The sequence below is a fragment of the Erythrolamprus reginae genome, chromosome 1 (genome assembly GCF_031021105.1).
Source record: "Erythrolamprus reginae isolate rEryReg1 chromosome 1, rEryReg1.hap1, whole genome shotgun sequence".
In the NCBI taxonomy this organism is placed as follows: domain Eukaryota; kingdom Metazoa; phylum Chordata; class Lepidosauria; order Squamata; family Dipsadidae; genus Erythrolamprus; species Erythrolamprus reginae.
The window spans coordinates 91236815-91258379 of record NC_091950.1 but is presented as its reverse complement, the minus strand read 5'-3'; the positions used below and the strand labels follow the sequence as shown (position 1 = coordinate 91258379).

Sequence of the window (21565 nt, the reverse complement as noted above, 5' to 3'; positions counted from 1 at the left end):
CGAGGTCAATGCATTCTGGATGTTGGTTCCACCCACTATGTAGAATGGCTGAATATATTCAAAGATACGAACAAAAGTAGATGTGTAAATAAGGCACGTGGAAATAGGATTCATACTGAAATTATCCCTACCTATGTTTTGCAAACAGCAAATGTGTAACAGGGTGAATACCTATTTTGGAAGGAGCAAATTTCAGACTGAAGAGGCTGGTACCCTTCCATGAGTGAACTGCACCTTCCAATAGTAACTTGGGAAATACACTCATCTGATTATGATTGTATCCACTGGCATAATTAAGTAGGCAAGTAACATGTAAACGCTGGCTGACAAAGAGAATGGTTAAATTGGTGTCCCAGAAGAATTTACTAGACCTCTTCCCTCCAGTATACAAATATTATAAAAATATATCCACCCTACGTTTACTATAAAACACAAAGATAGCCCATACAGACAAAAATATTTGTTTAATTTTGAAACCATACATCAATCTGCACTGTGTGTAATATAGTGCAAGACTGTGAAACAAGGATGCCTCAAGTCAGGCAACTGTTCTGAATAAAACCAATTTGTCTTTTTAAAAAGTGAAGGAAAAAAAATGAAGGAAAAAAAATAATCAAATCTCAAGAATCAGTTCAAACTCTGTTAGGTACACCATTATGCGTCTTTCTCCTCCTCTGAAATGACTAACCATCTTCTCTAGGCTCTCTTGTTATTGTCACAGAGATAAAAGCGATTTTGTAATTAGATCATTGTCTGGGGAAGTCAAAAATTGCAATAGCTCCTTCTGGATCTTACTGGAAGTGAATCTGCTTCCCCAATCCATTTTAACCGGCAGTAAATCTACCGGAAATTTCAACCGGAAGTGAATCTACTACCCAATCAATTCAACATGGTTACTGTTATTATTACGTAATGGGGGAAAGTTAGTTTGAGAGAAAAAAAAAGATCATTATGGATGCTACCTTAACAGTCTCTAGTTCAAACAAAACCTCATATATGAGTAATGGATTACAAGTTCATAACAGCTGTTGATGTTACTTCACATACATAAACCATGAGGTTGCTTCCAAACTAAACTCTTTTAAGATTTCAGAAGCATGAGAGGTTTTAAAGGCTGCATCCAAATTTGTCTGTTTTCTTAAACATAAACAACGCTCCAAAATGCATCATTTGCAGGATGTCATTTTCCTATCATTCAACCCCGCCCCCAACAGTATTAACACTCTAAGAATTATATTGTTTAGAATCAAATGTACAATAGCTACTTTAAGTAGCTGGCTGAACAAACACCACACATCACACAAGGAAAAGTCAACTGTCTGAATCAGTGTTTACTTGAGCAAAACCTTGTAAGGGCACACTATACTCAGTCTTATTTTAAAGTTGATTAGATTTTTTTTTTTTAATACAACATAGCCCCTGTCAATTCAAAACAGACCCACTGAAGAATGGAATGAAGAGTTGGGAAATGCAACATTTCAGAACCAGACTGTGTGTGTTTTCAACTTCTTTTCTGAGGAAGACCTCTCAGAATCTGTGTCTTCAAACTCTGCTCTGTGCCTTTTCTGTCGTCCGTGGTTTTGTGAGCCGTCACTGTCTGCGGGTTGCAAGTCAGCAACCTCCTCTTTCGTGCTCATGCTGTGACTGGAAGAGTCTGTTGAGGACAGGCAGCATTCCTTGTGCAATGGTGTACACGTCTGCACAAAGCCGCTGCCTTTATCAGCATTTAAGTGTAATTGTCTTCCTTGACCCAGAACCTCCTGCTCTCCAAAATTCTGTCCATTATTAAGATAAGGAGAACGAGAGTGTATATGGCCATTACTGTAGTTTGTACAGGAATTGTCACTGTTCCTATCATCATTGTCGTCTGTTTGGTTTCTAGATAAATTTCCAGATGTGCTGCCATTGGCAGTAGTAGAAAACGAATCCTTAGAAACAGCCAGTGGGTTGTGGCTGGATGTTGTTTGACAATTCTGGCTGTTTTTCTGTTCCACAAATCCTGAAGGCTGACTGCACGACTCCTCGGTGCAACTAAATCTTTCTTTGCAAAGGGCTTTCCCATTGAGCTTCTTAGTTTCAAAAGAATGCTCTACAGATCCACTACTCCCAGTATCCTGGGCTGGGGTTTCCTGGTTTTCCACCTGTCGTTGATTATCACATTCGTGTTCTTGAGCATTTCTCGAAGTTTCTGCTGGGTTACAATCCTTGAAAATGTCTTTGTTACAGCTTTCAGCAGCGGAAGAATCTTGACTGCTAAGAGCTTTTCGACTAGTTCCTGGCCTCCCTTCGCTTTCTCCACCTCCACATGAAGATTCACCGTCTTTGTTAGCCGCATAAGACATGTAGTGAAGCCAACGGAAAGCTTTATAGAGCTTCCTATCTACCGATTCACTCTCAGAGCAAGGAAAACTCTTCTCTTTACGGACCTCTGCGGTTCCGGCACTTCTTTCAGGCGATGACGCTGGAGAAACAGAGAGATCGTCCACTTTGATTTGGGGATAATCATAAAGGTCTTCGCCTATATAGGTACTTGTGTTTCCTGCATTTGCATTAGTCCTTTCTTCCTTTTGTGGCTTTTGTCTCTGCCTACGTCTCTGAGCATTGCGCTGCCTGGTTAAGGCACGTCTGTCATTCAATTCGTCATCATCTTCTGTGCTGCTGCTACTGCTGGAGCTGCTTGAATCATTCTCTTCAGGACTAGGCGACCTTGGTCTCGGGAAAAGATCAGCATCCAGCTCGGTCTCACAGGTGTTTTCATCAGAATCAGATTCATTGGAAAGGGCTAGGAGGCGTTTGTCTTGATATCTCCTAAGTGCAGATAACCGTTGCTGGCGAGAAGATGCAGCTTCTCTGGGCGACGGAGAGTCAGTGGATCTCAACGTTCCAAAGCTATAGGCAGGTTCATCCGATTCTTCTATCAGATGAGGTGGGGAGTGATGCAGAGAAGTAGAGGACTCGGATTCACTGTAGCCAGAGCGTTCACTTACACCAGCATGGAGCTGCAGGATAGTGCTTTCACTGAGGTCACTGTCAGAGTCAGAACTCCACCCCTCAATTTCTCGGCGGACCAAGGAGTCAAAGAAGGCCATCATTCGTGGGTCCTCTTGGATTGACTGATTGGCATAATCATGAGAGAGGCCGCTGCCACTGTTCAATACAAGGTTAATATACTCCTCGTGTGTATAGAGACAACGGGAATCATCTTCCATTTTACCATCAAGATCTCCCGAACCACCAGGTTGTCGGTAAGGGCTCCAAATCTATAAACAAATAGAAAAAGTCACTTTACACCCCTGCCACATATTATTTATTGGATTTGTATGCCGCCCCTCTCCGGAGACTCGGGGCGGCTCACAGCAATAATAAGACAGCGTACAATAATAATCCAATAATAAAAACGATTAAAAACCCTTTAATATAAAAACCAAACATACATACAGACATACCATGCATAAAATTGTAAAGGCCTAGGGGGAAAGAGTATCTCAATTCCCCCATGCCTGGGGCAGAGGTGGGTTTTAAGTAGCTTACAAAAGGCAAGGAGGGTGGGGGCAATTCTAATTTCTGGGGGGAGTTGGTTCCAGAGGGCCGGGGCCGCCACAGAGAAGGCTCTTCCCCTGGGCCCCGCCAACCGGCATTGTTTAGTTGACGGGACCTGGAGAAGACCCACTCTATAGGACTAAATGGTCGCTGGGATTCGTGCAGCAGAAGGCGGTCCCTGAGATAATCTGGTCCGGTGCCATAAAGGGCTTTATAGGTCATAACCAACACTTTGAATTGTGACCGGAAACTGATCGGCAACCAATGCAGACTGCGGAGTGTTGGTGTAACATGGGCATATTTGGGAAAGCCCATGATTGCTCTTGCAGCTGCATTCTGCACGATCTGAAGTTTCCGAACACTTTTCAAAGGTAGCCCCATGTAGAGAGCATTACAGTAGTCGAGCCTCGAGGTGATGAGGGCATGAGTGACTGTGAGCAATGACTCCCGGTCCAAATAGGGTCGCAACTGGTGCACCAGGCGAACCTGGGGGAACGCCCCCCTCGCCACAGCTGAAAGATGTTTCTCTAATGTAAGCTGTGGATCAAGGAGGACGCCCAAGTTGCGAACCCTCTCTGAGGGGGTCAATGATTCTCCCCCCAGGGTAATGGACGGACAGATGGAATTGTCCTTGGGAGGCAAGACCCACAGCCACTCCGTCTTGTCTGGGTTGAGTTTGAGTTTGTTGACACCCATCCAGGCCCCAACAGCCTCCAGGCACCGGCACATCACTTCCACTGCTTCGTTGACTGGACATGGGGTGGAGATGTATAACTGGGTATCATCGGCATATTGATGATACCTCACCCCATAACGTCAAGACAACTTGTATATTTGCATTGTAGAATTGTATTGTTTTGTATTGTTTTGTATTGTCCTCGGAGAGGGGTGGAGTACAAATTAAATCAAATAAATATTATATTTATATTATAACAATTTTAGGGAAACGGCACCGATGTGAGCCTTAGAAGAACACTTATTTTAATTCCATCCTATAAGGGCATTCAGATAAAAGATCCCCCCACCCACCTGAACTGGAGGATTCATAAGTCATAGAAAATGTCCTAAACTAGAAAAGAAACACCAGACTGCAGTGCTCTATTTTTATGCAATAAGTGTCTACTGGTGGGACGGGGTGGGGGTAGGGAAAGGAAGAGTGCAGAAGGAAAGGCTAAAAATGCCTAGCTGTGTTCTGTGTAAAAATTTAGGCACAAACCAAGATACTGGTTTCCCAGGAAACTAGCATTACTTGGATGAAAAAATATGCTCTATGGGATTACATATAATACTTCATTTAGCAATTGTAGACATTCTTATACTACAAGATGAAAAATGAAAAAAAATATTATTAATTGAGAAATGTATTGGGCACTTCTTCAGCTTTAAGGAGAGAAAATTTACTATGGTAACTGTGCAACTATTACTTTCATAGATATTATAAAATAAAATTTTTATTTTATAACTTTATATCCTTTCTTTCTTACTTTTTATTTTGTCACAGTAATCTACCGTAATCTTAACTCACAAAATTCTTTAACTCAGGAAGTGGAATTTTGTACAATAAATGTATTACTTAGAATTACTAAGTTACATTTGGTATATAACTTAGATTTTGAGATTGTGAATCAGAAATGAAGTCTAACATAGCATCTCCATAATGAATGAAATCTGCAAATTACTTTTACATGCTAGAAGCAATAAAATTGCTGCAAGTATTTATAGTTAGAACTAATGTGGTACGTATTAGATAATCCCCTACTCTAAAGCAAAGATAGGTCTATCTCTATAGTTATCTCCATAGAAACAAAGGTCTATGAGTATTTTGATTCTCATTAAAATATACGTTAGCAATACTTCAGTCTTTTCCCTTCTATGACAAGTTACCATTGGCATCAATGTTCAGTTCAACACTGCCCTCCTGCTGTCAACCTTTTCTAATTTAAAACTAGTTTTTCTAAATAGATTAAATTCCTCAGCAATATTGGTCGGCAAGAAAAGTTCTCTATGATCTTCTTTGCTGTTGCTGCACACTCCATTTTGTTTCAAGCTCTTCTGAAAATATTGCCTTTCACTGACAATTTTTGTTTTAGGAAAACCTACCATACCAAATTTATTATTCAAAGTCAAACAGGGAATAACTTTGTTTTCTTTCACATTTCAACAAACCTACATTAATATGCTGTCTAAAAAGAAACATAAGCTCTAGGTAGATTTGCTTAGGAAAAAATTATTGCAATTGTGAAAAGTAAATTAGATTTAGCTGCATAGTTCCCTCTAAGCTGAGCAGTGAGCAATCGCTCACTTAAAAATCATCATCAACTCAGAGTTTTCCAAACCTGCCCAGAAGCCGAGAGGGAAAGAGTGAGAGGGAAGGAGAAAGAGAGGAAGAGAGAGAAACAGATAGAAAAAAGAGAGGAAGGAAAAGAGAAAGAAAAAGAATGGGAATAAGGAAGAGAGAAAGAAAATCAAAATCTAGTTTGAAACTAGCTCAACTATTTAAGTGGCATTTTGACATTGATAGAGTTGCCCTATTATGAGCTCACTGTTATAGACACACAGTACAGTATTTTATTTTGAAATTCTCTGAGGCAAAACAGGGTGGGTTTTTTATTTGTTTGTTTGTTTGTTTGTTTGTTCGTTTATTTATTTATTAATTATTTCTGTGCCGCCCAGTCCCAAAGGGACTGCCGCTCAGACACTATACTTTTCCGCCCACCCACCCACCTACCCCCCAAAATTAGAGGGAACACTGTTTAGCTGTATTTATTTTCTCCCCTTATCTCATAGAAACATAGATTTCTTTGCTTTAATATCTCTTATTCCTTTTCTCTGATCTACATAATATTATAATGGTCAATGGAGAAGTAAAAGATAAGGAGTGGGGTAAATATGTAACAGTAGCTGAATACCCATGCTCCCCTACAAAACTATATGATTGGGCTTTATAAATCAACATTTACATATGCCTGTGACATATGGCTCAGATTTGTCAAAATGATTACCTATGTTGTACAGTACTGACTTGTTCCAAACACAGAAAATACGACAGAGTGAACTGACCTCTTGTGAGCTGTATGCAACAAAATTTCATTTTAATATGTGCGGATTAGTGTTTATAGTGACAATAAAGTTATTCTAGTCTATTAGTTCAGATAGTTTGCAGTATCTGTTTTATAATCCATGTTTTACTCATGCAAGGCAGCTTACAGTTAGAATACGTCTAGAAGGGTTGTGATAAAACCGGTAAAATCAAAAATAAATTAGTGATTATAATCTTAAAGAACTGCACTTTCCATTTTTAAAAAATACTTGGGAGAATGACAGCTTACTAGACCTCTCTGAAGAGCACATTCAGTGGTTTAAGAGGCACGTTAGGAGAAGCTGTTCTTCTCTGTACCTGGTAGATGAGCCTCTGGTAATGGCTTTATCTTCAAAAGGGCCTCTCCTGCTGAACTAAATAATGGGGCAGGTTCATAGAAGGAGAGTGAGACAGTCCTTTAGCAAGTCAGCTCCTAAGCTATTTAAAAGATCAGCATAATTTTTTTTTAAACTGAGCTGAGCAGAAATGTGCCAACAACCCATATCTTTGGGTACAGGCATTGTTTGAGCCATGCATTTCGCACCAGTATAGCGCTAGCATTTGTGATGATTGCACATTTTTCAATAATTGCAAATTCTTGACAGTTTTTAAGGATAGTCACATGAAAAAGATGCTATAGCAGTCGAGATAAGATAGGATGTGTTAACACTTGGCTAACCCTCATTAGATTAATGTTGATATACTGTACCAAGGTGATTTTTCAAGAGGCAACTGGATTTCTGGATCTCCTATCAGTTGCCTCTTGAAAAAGTATCTTTGGGACAACCATGACCTGAATGTTTGAGAATCTCTAAAGACCAGTGATGGCAAACCTGTGGCATGATTGCCACAGGTGGCGCAGAGGCTCTGGGAAGGTGTTTTCAGCCTCCGGAGGGCCTTTGGGGTGGGCAGAGAAGCCATTTTTGCCCAACCCAGGCCCCAAGAATGCTTCTGGAGGCTGGGGAGGTGAAAAATGGACCTACCAGGCCCAACCGAAGTCAAGGAACATGTGAACAGGGGGATTGTGTGTGCATGCACAGGGGGCATTGGATTATGGGTGTGGGAACTCACATAGGCACAATAGCGTGTGCATATGTGCTTTTGGACCCGAGGAAAAAATATTTGCTATCACTGTTATAGACACTGATATGCTGTAGTTACATAATTGTGCAAACCTTATTATAGATCACAGCTGCTAGTTGAGGATATAGTGACCATTAAAGATCCAGGAGGATTTCAGGGGGAGTGCCAACCTATTCATACCACAAGTCACCAATCCATTTTCTTTTCCTTACCAATAACACCTCCATCTTGTCTGGATTTATTTATAGTTTATTCACTCTTATTTAGCCAACATTAAATGCTCCTTATAGAGGATGTTGAATTAAGCTTCGATGAACAAAGATAAGAAGAGAAATGAATTAGATTACAGTAGGTTAATTGTTGGAAGGATATAAAATTTGAATAACTTTCGTCATACTCTAAAAGACATGTTTCTATGTATGATTTGTATAATTCATAAATTTGATTTAATGTTGAAAAGGATTCAGGTAATTATTGATACTGTTTGGAATGTTACAAAATATGTATAATTATTATCTTTAGAGGTCTCTATATAAGATTATATAATTTACAAATGGGATTTTTTGCTATGGAGATTTTAGAATGTTATTAACCAACAGATGGAATTGTAGAGATTTGTAGACAGGTCCCATAACATGTTTCTTCTGCTACTTAAAGCTTAACCATTAAAAAAACCCTAAAAATCAAAAAAAGCAAAAGCAAACCACCACAAACTCACCTTTATAATTTTTTCCACACCAGATGAGCAGATCATATACGTGTGAGGATTAAAGCGGACTTGGTTTACAATTGAACGGTGACCTTTCAGCACCATAAAGGCCCCATTAACCACTCTGCCAATTCCACCTGGAAAGGGGGAAAAAAGGCAGAACTGGGTGACTTTATATAAATAGCTTGATTGTAATGCCAGTGGAATACCCCCTCTTAATATAAGCAGGCACTACAACATGTGATAACCTTGAAAGTGACTGGTGCCATAACACCATTATGAGTTTAATTCCTTTTCCATATGCCACGGGCAAATGACAATATTTCTGCCTCTATTTCCAATATTATCCTTTGGAAATATTCAGAACCAACACCATATTTGTTTCAGCAGTTTGGTCAAGAGAAATGATGCAATTTGTTAAATTGCATAAATGCATAATGAAAGCATACAACAACCTTTGACAAGGGTCACATTTACCTACATATCATTTTATTCCACACATAAAATGAAAGCTGTTATAATCTAAGATAACACTGCGTGACATGCAAAGATTGTTTTAGATTTGGTATCAAGAGAGAGAGAGTTAGGCAGACAAACTGAAGTCACTATCAGATAGGAAAGGAGAGCCAAAGAGAGCCTGCTTTTGATGCTGAGAACAGAGTACTAGGTTGTTGTCATAGGAAGGGAGGCGGGATGGTGGTGGTGAGTTAAGTATGCTAGTCCTCGCCTCTTGTTTATTATTTATTTATTTATTTATTTATTTATTTATTTATTTATTTATCTATCAGATTTGTATGCCGCCCCTCTCCGCAGACTCGCAATAATAACAGCAATAACAGCAATAATAATACAATGTAAACAAATCTAATATGGACCATGAGGTCTTTTTCTGCCGTCAGACTTCTATGTTTCTATGTTTCTAAGTTAATTTAAAACCCCAATTTAGAAACCAATCATACATACTGACATACCATGCAAAAATTTTATAAGCCTAGGGGGAGGGAAAGTCTCAATTCCCCCATGCCTGACGACAGAGGTGGGTTTTAAGGAGCTTACGAAAGGCAAGGAGGGTGGGGGCAACTCTGATATCTGGGGAGAGTTGGTTCCAAAGGGTCAGGGCCGCCACAGAGAAGGCTCTTCCCTTGAGTCCCGCCAAACGACATTGTTTAGTTGACGGGACCCAGAGAAGGCCAACTCTGTGGGACCTAACTGGTCGCTGGGATTCGTGTGGCAGAAGGCGGTCCCGGAGATATTCTGGTCCGGTGTCATGAAGGGCTTTATAGGTCATAACCAACACTTTGAATTGTGACCGGAAACTGATCGGCAACTGTCGGAAACTGTTGAGAACACGGTTCTAGAAAAAGATACTGTTGAAAGCAGGAGGTGCAAATAACGAGTGAATGAGAATTTAACAATAAGGAACAGGATTATTCCCTTACTGGGGACTTATTGCTTCCCAACCAGAGGTAGGTTCCTACTGATGTGGACTGGTACAGGTGCTCAGATAGCAGCCCACTGATGATACAATTTAGGTGTGACCACTCTGGTATCATCATTCCCGGTCCGTGTGTGTGGCCATCTTTTTTTTTTTTTGTAATTTTTGGTGCTTTTTCCTGGTTTGGATGGCTTCTCAGCTGCGTTTCAGCTCAAAATGTCTTTCTGTGCCTGTGTGGAAGTAGAATTGTGTGGTGGGACATGCATGCATATAAGTGTAACGATCACGCGTGCATGAAACATTGCAATGTGCACCGGTAGCGAAAGGTAAGGGGAACCCACCCCTTACCCAACTATGTTGACGTGGGCCTCTTTTTAGGCGCTGACTGGACTGAGCCTGGGGGGGGGAGGTTTCAAATACATCAACAGTCATTAGTCCCTGCGTACCCAGAAGAGATCTACTGGTAAGTCCAGCCCACCTTCAATTTCTTTCTATTCTTAACTCTCTCTCCTAACTCCCCTTTTTTTTTTTAACGTAGTAGTTCAGATTCTTATAGAGAGATTAAACTTGCAATAAATCTTTACTCTCATTTGAACTGCCTGAGTATCCTGACTTCCCTGGCTCTTGACACTCCCTGGTTTTTACATTATTTAATCTTACATGATTTAATTAATTAGTGAGTTTTATAGGGTCTAATGCATCTATTCTTTTTAGTAGTTACTTGTCTGGTATTCCATTGTGCCCTTAAAAGTTAGTGCTCCCCAGGTTTTAATGAGACTACTTTGTATTTTTGTATATTCTACATTTTTAAAAATATTTTTAAAATCCTGCCTTTATTATTTTTCAAGTGGTGAATATACAGAACATAATATTCCCTCCTACTCTTCAACTGTCATTCCTTTATTACACATATTATTATTGATAGTGATTATGCAAATCCTATCTTTGGTTTTTTTCTTCCATATATAATTATGTGAGTATCAACAGTGGACAGCCTCTATTAAGGAATAACATATAAGTAGAGAATCGTTACGAATACATTTTCCATTAGAGAAACACAGCCTCCATGTATATGTCGTTTTTAGTCTAAAGAAACAAGACTTTTGCTTTTAATACAGTTGTGTGATTGCTCGGTCTCAATCTATAAATACATTCTATAATTATGTATATTTCCCTTACAATTGAACAACAGGGGTTTTTTTTTAGAAAAGAACATGATGCAAATTCAGCCAACAATGAACAGCTTATTTCCAACTTACTACACACAGTCCTTGACTTATGACAATTGAGCCCAAAATTTCTGTTGTTCAGAAAGCATAGTTTTAACACTAACAAGGTAAGCAATTAGAAAAGTTCTGAACACCAAAATACTGCATTTTAATACTATGCAATAAAAGTGAACAGTTTAGGACCCTGAGATCCATCATAATAAATCATTTGAAGCATATAACAGTCACTTTGGAATCATGTGAAAACCCAGAAACTTTGTTGTTTCGGCCAAAAATGAGTGGGGCTAAGGGAAGAAAAGAAAAATGCTGCAGAAGGAAATTAAAACAAGTTCCAGAAGTTGGTTAGTTTAATAATGAGGCCACAATGGGGCATAGCATATTTCTTTCAATTCCGGTAATTCAAATTAAGAAGTTGAAACTGAGAAAAGAGTTTGAATAGTTTGAAACTTAAATGTACAAGGCGGACTTCAAAACGTCTGGGGTTATTTATAAGTATGGAACATCAGCAAACAAAAGATATGGAAATAGGAGCACAAAAGAATATGTGGAGCGATACACATGCAGCAAGTAGGTAATAAGATAGTAATACATTCTGCATTACACAGAACAATACTCTATATGGAAACATCCTCTGCAGTTCTGAAGAATCATATTAATCTTCTTTGAATAAAAGAACTACAAGAAGAGAAAACAAAGGTCCTGAAGGATTCCAGCAATGGTCTGCCTCAGAACATGTAGATCACCTGATCAAAATCTTCAATAGTATGAGAGATACTGTATATCCTTCTAAATTTGTGTTAGCAAAAGAAAATGCCAGTAAAAGTCCTTGACCATATAACAATGACTGATTTCAAGGTTTTTTTTAAAAACAATGTTGCTGCAACAAATCCAGATCATTTGTGGTTAAGTATGACATAATATTATTTGATTAGTCTGATCAAAAGAAAACATAAAGCCTCAATGTCCCGGGGGAGTGCTGGATTATTTATCTCAAAACTATCCTGGATATTATTAGTCATGTTGCTTCCTCGGAGTACAAAAAGAACATCAAATGGTACAACTCATTTGGCTTGACTGATGTTTAACTGTAGATTAAGAACTTGTTAGAGTGAAAACAAGTCCAAACAAACTGCCGATTGTACATATTCTATTTTGACTGAGGAAGTGAAAAGGTATTTATTAAAGTTTACCAAGGAATGTAAAATGCTCCATATGACTTTTAAAGGAACTGCTTCCCTATTATTGCATTTTAGAATCAGAAATTATTCTCACGACCATCTCAATTTTCTTGTCATTCTTCCATGTTATAAATTAATTCCAAAATACAATATTCCTTACATTTTTATTGGGAATAAGTTCAGTAAATTCCATACTCACCAGCTTCAGGATCTGGAGGAATTCTCCACATGTATAAATTGAAGTCATCGGACCCCGAGAGAATGTACTGTATTAGGAATAAAAATATTGTAAGTTACAAGAAAAAGACTATTCAAATACATGTACACAATTAAATTATTAATTACATAATTATATGACATAAATATGCCATAATTACATAACATGGCTAATGCATGTTCTTTGTTCAATTAATATTATTAGGATTCTGACTGATTAAATGCTGAAAATATAAAGATAGATCACAATTCTACATAATACACATTGATTTAGAAGTGCCATTGAAATTATGAGAATGTCTCTCTAAATGTATTTACAGTAGTCCCTCACCTATCGCTGGTGTTACGTTCCAGACCCGGCCGCGATAGGTGAAATCCGTGATGGGGAATTTATCGACTGATAGTACTTATTTAAGTATTTATATTGTAATTGTTTGGTAAGTTTTCATTGTTTTAAATGTTTATAAACCCTTCCCACACTCTTACAAAAGTTTAGATATATTTTTTTTGAAAAACCTGCGGATCGAGTTCCGTGGGCTGTTTAAATCTGCCGATCGACTTCCTCAGAAACCCGCGAACCAGCAAAGATCCGCGAATAATTTTTCTCATTAATATTTTTTGAAAACCCGCGATGAAGTGAAGCCGCAGTAGGTGAAGCGCGATATAGTGAGGGACTACTGTATTCTATTTTGAGTATTCTTTACCATACTCTACTTCTATGGTATGCTACAGGTTACATTTATAAAATTCATATGCTACAGGTTACATACGTTACAGATTAAATTTATAAAATTTTATTATCCCATTTATTTTTCTGCCTGGCCTTGAGCCACCCAGGAACAAAGTAATTAATCAAACACACACATGCAGATTTGTAAAAAGCAAACAGGGTTGTTCTTTATATTCAGAAAACTGCAAACCATGGAGTTTTAGAGCAATTGTTACTTTAAGAAGTCAATAGGTCAGAGTAAATTACTCCAGTCAGTGCAGGAGCCTTTCTGGCTTATGTCAGTCAGAAATAATTCACAAATTGAATGTCAAAATGTCCTGAAATCCACAGCAAACACCAAACCACAATTCATCACTTTCTTCAACACTGAACGATAGACCCCCACACAAATCACTCCAACCCTCCCCTTTTTCAAGGTTGCAGCAGGGTCATTAAGTCTTATCACTTGTGACCTATAATTTGTTTCTGCATTTGCACAGCTGCTCTTGTCTTCTCGGCATTCTCTGCACCCGAGCATTCAGAATAGGGTTGTTCATTAACTCTTCCCCTTCTGATTCAGATGAACCTCTGGCTGGAGATCTGACTGACTCCATTCCCCTCTCTGTCTCTTCAGTCCGTCTCTGCTTCTGGTTCACTGTCTGATTCGTCCTCCAGCCAGACTGGTCTTCTGTAAACAGACCCCCCACTCTTCTGCGTCAAAATCAACAGCCACAGAAGCTGGCCTGAAGTCAACCACAACATTTATAAAGGAATTCCCAGGAAAATCTATAGCTCAGTGACAGTAAAAAAATTGTCTTAAGACATGTTTGAAGGCAAGGTTAGGAACAGTGCCTATAATTTTCAACCACAGTTAGACTGATAGTTAGACTGATTACTGTGTTAGGTGGTCTAATGATCTGACAGAGTATGAATTATATATATAGATATAATTTCCAAATTGCTGCAATCTTTTTTTTTTTTTTACTAAAATAGGGTTATTTTACAACCCATCATAACTATATTATAAAATGTTAAGGGATATATTACAGAATTTCATGCTGTGCTGCTAACAGCCTGGGGCACATTTCTCATGGAATACAGTATTAGTACTATAGTCAATAATGCTGTGTGATGCTTAGTGGTGGACTTGACATATCCTTCACGTTTTCATCCATATTGGTAAAATTGTTACTGGCTCAAGTCAATAAAACAAAACAAATACAATGATTGTCTCTGCAATGGTGAAATCTAACTTAAAATGTAAGCAATTCTAAGTAAGCAATTATTTTGATGGCATGTCTGCTCAGCAACATTGGAGACTTAGCAACATTGTGAAATATCTAGTGTTTGCAAGCTATAATGGGTGAAAACAAATGTTTACATATTTTTGAATAACTTAAAATCTTACAAAATATAAAAATAGTTACTGGTGTCGTAAAACCAATGCAGTCTGTTGTTAAAAAAAATTAGGATGCCTTTAAATTTTATGCAGAGCTTTTCCCCAAATTATCTCATTCAGTACATTCTCTGAATAAAAAGTTATTGGGTTCTTGATACTCATAGTTTCTTTAAACTAAATTACTGATCTACTTAGCAGGTGGGGGCAGAAGTAAAGAAATGCACAATTGCACTTACAGATGAATGATTTGCAAACATGGCAGAACTGTGAAGCTGCTAATGGACTAGATATTTACTGTTTCAATGGAACATTAAACAGCATTAAAGAGTAGTGTAATATACAGTTACTTTATTCCATATGCTATTCCACTCTGGAAGATAAAAGTTTCTACCCCAAACCTTGTCAAAATTTCAAGCCAAGGCTGTCCCCACTTTTATTAGATATATTACACTGATTATTCTCTTTCAAGTAGAAGTTTAGATTTTCTTGTTAGAGGAACATTTTAAGAAATACAGTGTTCCCTCGATTTTTATGGGTTCGAACTTCGCGAATAGCCTATACCACGGTTTTTCAAAAAATATTAATTAAAAAATACTTTGCAGGTTTTTTTTCTATACCACGGTTTTTCCCGTCCGATGATGTCATACATCATTGCCAAACTAATAATTTTGGCAAATAAATAACCCCAAAAAATTGTTAATAAATAATTATGTTTAAAAATATCAGGATTACTAAGTGTCTTATTCAATGGTGAATACCAGTAATAATGGTGAGTAAATGGTTGTTAAGGGAATGGGAAATGGTAATTTAGGGGTTGAAAGTGTTAAGGGAAGGCTTGTGATACTGTCCATAGCTAAAAATTGTGTATTTACTTCCGCATCTCTACTTCGCGGAACTTTGACTTTCGCGGGCGGTCTCAGAACGCATCCCCCGCGAAAATCGAGGGAACACTGTATTAGAATAACTATGTAAAAGATAAATTGGATAAATAGCACTAAAGTAACTTTGGCGAAATGCTGCCAAGATGGTATCTTTTGGCTAATGGTAGTAGAGATTAAAGTATAGCTATACCTGAGTTTCTCAGTAATTTGAGACATGTGGACTTCAGCTCCCAGAATTCCTCAACCAGCATGCTAGCTAGCATTGGTGTCAAACTCGCAGCCCGTGGGCCAGATGGTCACACACTAGCCACACCTACCCCGTTTCGTGAATGAGGAAAAAGTCATGATACGTCATGTGACAACACGAGTTTGACATCCCTGATAGTTAGGGAATTTTGAGAGTTGAAGTCCACATATCCGTAAGTTGCTAATGTTGAGAAATACAGACAAGTCATACCGAGGACACCCATCATGGAGACTCTTTCCCAAAGTTCTATAAACATGCCACTAATTGCAGTGTAACAGAAATTAATGTATCCCAAAGGTACTTAAATCCAGGCAAATTTTCCAGTGAGATATAGCATTTGGAATTGTGTCTGAAGAAAAATGAGTAGCAAGAAAAGCTGATAAAACAGATAACACGTTAACCACATTTAATAATCACTATTCCAGTTGCACCTTTTTGGAACAACCAAAGTTCAAAAGTATGCCCATTTTAGCAATGTGAGATAAGTAATCTCTTTTCTCCTACATATGTGTAAAGTAGTGAAATACAAGCATTGGACTGATTAAAAATATCCCAACCTTGTTTCTGAGTAAAATTCTTAAGCAATCATTTTTCATCAATGATTAGTTTAAAAAAAACCAACCCAAAACCAGACTGGGGTGGAGGGAAGAATTGGCTTCCAGACAACCAGCTGCTGATTCAGAAATTTGCCTTAGATGGAAGAAATTCCCAGGCGTGGTTAATAACTGCAGCATGAAACACCAATCCCAGAACAATAAACAATGTCTCAAATGTTTAGAATGAGCCATCCTTCAGCAATTGCATGGGATACCGTGCAATATCCCTTCCACCTCTGCCCCCAAAGTAACTTTATACTAGCATCTTAGAATGCAAAGTAGAATATGGAGAGAAATAGCTACAGATATTGATCTCATAACAGTGTTTTTCTTATAACAGAGCTCCAACCTGCAGAGATAGATGTTCCATTCCCCAGAAAGAAAGTGAATGTATATAAAAATCTGAGCTATGTCAAAGAAAACTAGACAATTTTTAGGACACTAGAGCTGACTTAGAAGCCTTTTCTTCTCCTGAGTTTTCATAGGCAGGGAGGAGAAAAGGTATTACAAACGTTAAAAAGGCCAACTATGTACAGAGTTGACTCGCTGGCCTGAATGAGGTAAGTAACAGATTTAGACTCTGCACCCAGAAGTTATAACTAACAGAAGCAACAGACTAAGAAAGTCAAGAATTAGGTAACTCTGCATCCAAAACAGAAACCATTTTTAGCACTTCCTATTTAAGAGTTCCTGATGGCCAGCTTATAAGAAAATTGACAATTCAGATCCTGTGAACTTATCAGCCGGGCAGCAAAGGATAGATTAAACAAGGCAACAAATGAATATGGGTAAATATGGGACCTTTGCTTGAAGAATGTGTACATCAGAACTGCAGTGCATCCAAGATTGACAGCTAAGCTAAATGAAAGCTAAAACCAAAGTAAAATAGTGGCTTAAGTTAAGTTATCAATTCTGTCCAGACCCCTGATTAGGTTTCCTAGTGTATAATAATTTTATCACCACTGAAACTTTAGTAGTTTTTTAACCACTGAAGTACAGGCTCCCATCTCTATTATCAAATACCCTTAAATCTTTGCAATTTCTAACTCAACCAGCACAATAATAAGCCAAGTGTCCTCAATATGGTCATTTGCATGGACTTCCAATAACCTTGCAGCAGTCAGTTTTCCCTTTAATCAGATTCTCGGTTTTAATTCATATATTTAGTGATGCTAAATGATAAGATATGTTCATTATTTTTCTTCCCTCTAAAGAATCAGGGCTAACAATATTTGTACTTAACAATTTCTAAATAAATAAAATAAATTAAGCAATAGGTCCTTAGGAAACTCTTCCAACTTTATAAAGTTCTCAATATTAGAAATAATAACACATCCAAATCTATACATTATTATATGTAACTGTTCATTATAGGCACTACATTTTTCCATTAAATAAAATATTAATTGTAGATTACTAATATATCTTTCCAATGTGTACTAATAGTCCATTGCTGCCCTCCACTGTCAACACAGAGAAATTTCAGCATTTTTTCAATAGAATATTAACATGGCAGGAAATGGGGGAAACTACATATACACACATGCTGACTAAATCTTAATTAGGCACAATATAAATAGTTTTTAAGTCTAAAAATGATAAGACATGTTTTTTTAGACACAACTATTTCTAGGGCCTGTATGGAAAGGGAATGTAGAAACAGGCATCCATCTTAAATGGCTTTTCAGGATGTAGCACACATCAGAAATTCAGGAATTTCTACTGGGAATGCTCCCAATGAATGCTGCATTCCTGAAGGTCTCCTGTACAAGAATAAAGTCAACAAAGGGGATTGAGTGGTGATGTAATGTCTGAGATATGCTCCAAGTCTGATAAACAAAGCAAAGGATAGCAAAGCAAAGCAAAAATACACAGTCGCCCCGAGTCTGCGGAGAGGAGGGCATATAAATCCAAATAACAAACAAACAAACAAACAAACAAACAAACAGAGGTGGGTTCCTCCCTGTTCAGACCAGTTCTATAGAACTGGTAGTAATTTGGCAGTCTGGGTCGCTGGAATTGACCCAGGCCATGCCCCTGGGCCATCTTGTTTTTTTGCATCTGTGCATGTGAAGCTTTGTTTTAGTACTGTGACTGCGCATGCATGAAACATGTCTGCACTACAGTGAAGGGCTGCATTTTCAAGTTATTTTACCTAAATTTTTACTACCACACTGTGGCCGTGGTTTAGGCAGGACGCCCTGCATTTTCTTTGAACATCTTTCAGTGCAAATTGGGTGTTCTGGGGTGGAGCTCCATTTTTGCTACCCCATTGCATTTCCCCCCATCCAGGCAGTAGCCACCCCTATCTGCGTGTCATGTCACTGAGCGAATGGGCAGTGAAGAAAATCAGAACCCACTCCTGCCCACCAGGGAATTTTGTGACCAGGCACTTACAGATATGGTAGATAGGGTGTGGCACTCCTGAATGTCACTATTTTTTGTAGCATAATTCTTTTCCATATTATTTTTTCATTTCTTACCTTTATTATTTTTAGAAATAAGTCATGGAAAATATCCAACACACCTTCTGCGGGGCAGGCGTTCCACGAAGCACTCGGAGAAAACCCTCTCACAGCCCCTTCGCTGGGAGTGCTTTCGCCGAGCCTGCCCCTTCGCAACCGCCCCTCTGCTCCAGCCCCGCCCCGCCGCATTCCATCCCTCTTGCCAGGACAAGAGGATAGTGGTGGCGGCGGCAGTTTCCCTTTGAGAAGCAGCAGCAGCGCTGGGAATGTCACATCCACCACCACCCCCCGACGCCCCCGAACAAGGATCTGAATGCCGGCAGTAATGGGCAAAAGGGGTGAGTTTTGGGCTTGCACGCATTATTCGCTTTCCCACTGATTCCTATGGGAAACATTGTTTCATCTTATGAACTTTTCACCTTACGAACCTTGTCCCGGAACCGATTAAGTTCGTAAGATGAAACATTGCTGTACCAAGTTTATCATCCTTTAAACATATTTTATAATTATCTATCTATCTATCTATCTATCTATCTATCTATCTATCTATCTATCTATCTATCTATCATCGCTACAGCTACAGTTATATCTATTATAATATTTTATAAGGAATAATGTATTTAAAACCTTTTCCTTTACAATATAATTTCCTGGCAAATTTTTTGATTTTTGATCAACTATCTTGTGAAAAATACAAAAATTGTTCTCACAATTTTATGAATTCACATATTACATAAGGCGATGGCACTATCACTCTCTTTCATCTAAGATATATTCCATGACATTTAATAATTTATAGTTCAAATTGATTTGCATATGGCTAACCACAGTATGATTTGGAATGTTGTAAGAACTATAATGTCACTAAATATTATCTATATTGATCTAGGTTTATTGTTTCAAACACAAGGAAATCTTACAGTATTCTACACTATATTCTCAAGCAGTCTTAAAATATCTTACAATGCCTCTCTGTATAACTCTTGCATTTTAGGAATTAATGTCCCTTACCTGATCACGATCTCCTGCAAAACAGCAGCTTTTCATGGTACAAGAGTTAAAATAACCCTGGTTGTCAAACTGGAAGACAGGCAGACGAGAATGGATGTCATAAAGGACTGGTGGCAACCTACGCCTGAGAGCAAGCAGCTGTGTCCCATTGCTGTTGAATCTCACGCTCATGGCACTCTGAAGTGACAGATTTCCACCATACCGGAGCAAGGAACTAGGAAACAGGAAACAAAATGAATTAAAATGAGCTGCCACAAGTCAGCTGTCGCCAAGGTGGTCTCTATCATTAGCATCAAGGATGGCAGTGTCTGACATCATCATCATAATTTGGATACTATAGCTAGACATCCTGTCTAATAAGATATTTGAGTAAGAACTACTTTAGCAAAAACATATGGAACAAATTTCAAGTAACTGGTTATATCTTTACAACCTTATTTCATGAAATCAAAGAGAGGAGGGTGATTTTAACCAATGTATTCTACTGACTGCAAAGCTGGGGTTAGGGATTCTGGCTGCAGTGGACAATCCACTTAAAATAAGCACTGATTTAACGTGGGTTTCCTTCTAGTAAAAAATGAATAATGTTTGGATCTAAGAGATCACTTCCATGCATGTTTCTTCAAAGATGATCAGTGTTGAATAGGATTCTCTCCCAGAGAAGTAAATTTAAGATTTTTGCCTTAAATGTCATAACATTTTAAAATCTTAAGATTTTAGACAAAAAAAGTAAAACTTTAGGAATAAGACAATCTGTTTGTTAAGTTTATATGTTGCTTTTTGTTTTGGTGCTTATATTTATCACATTCAGTTTAACTAGGGGGAAAAAAAAATCTAGTTTTGGACCAAAGGCTGCATGAATACAGCATCTGGAAACTACTAAGATGTTTACATCATTAAGTTCTTCATATTAAAATGTACTGTGACTGAGGGTCAGAGCAGAATAAAAAAAGCTCAAATCCAGTAACCTTCTGCTATTCTCAACAAAAACATGAATCAACACTACTTGATTGTTGTTGTTTTCACTATACTAGCTGCTCATGTGTGAAGCTTGTTTCTAGGCAGGAAATACTTTTTTGTCGAAAGAGGAAACACACACAAACACATTTATAGTGTGACCTGCTACACAAGTATAAAGAAGATACACTCGGATTATTACTATACAAAAACTGGAGGAAGATACAATTCTGTTGCTATTATTATATAGATGACCTCCAAGGTCCCTTCCAGTTCTATTGCAAAAGTTTGATATACAAATTTAAGCCATTTAAAAGGATAGGACAGGTCTTAAAAAGTCATTGGGCATTCAGGCAGTAAATTTTTTAAAAAGTGAAACAATATAATTGTTATAACAATATAAGTTAAACAAAATGCAAGAATTGCTTAGTTATGTTGAAATAGTTTTTACCAATGGCTTGCGGGAACAAATGAAAACTCTTGTATTCAAGAATCAATGGCTTCATTTCCAAGAAAAAAGATTAAAATTTAGCTTCTTTTGGCAAGTGGCATCATCTGGATTGTTTATTGACGCTCACAAAAACAAAACCCCACTAACAAAAGGCAAAGAGATTGGGATATGACATGTCTTCAGTTGCTTTCATTATGTTATTCAGTGTGGATAGTGTGGTAAGTCACAGTTGTAATTAAATTGGATATAGGATATAGGAAATCATAATCATGGATATAGCAAATCATAACTTTTGGGTGAAAAGAAGGGCAAAGAATATTTAGTGCTAAAGACCATGAACACAAAATTCATCAAACATAATGAAAAAACCCCTGCAATCA

General features: G+C 38.0%; 1 protein-coding gene across 1 annotated transcript in view; it reads right to left on the bottom strand.

Annotated features, from left to right (window-relative positions):
* Positions 1-445: 445 nt before the first annotated feature.
* Positions 446-21565, bottom strand: part of DCAF5 (DDB1 and CUL4 associated factor 5) — a 42405-nt gene continuing 21285 nt past the window's right edge. Inside the window, exons 6-9 of the mRNA XM_070758769.1 lie at positions 19778-19991; positions 12453-12519; positions 8421-8548; positions 446-3260 (exon numbers count right to left, since the gene is read on the bottom strand). Coding sequence (XP_070614870.1) covers positions 1479-3260; positions 8421-8548; positions 12453-12519; positions 19778-19991 — 2191 coding nt within the window. The 3' untranslated portion in view covers positions 446-1478. The remainder of the gene's footprint in view (positions 3261-8420; positions 8549-12452; positions 12520-19777; positions 19992-21565) is intronic.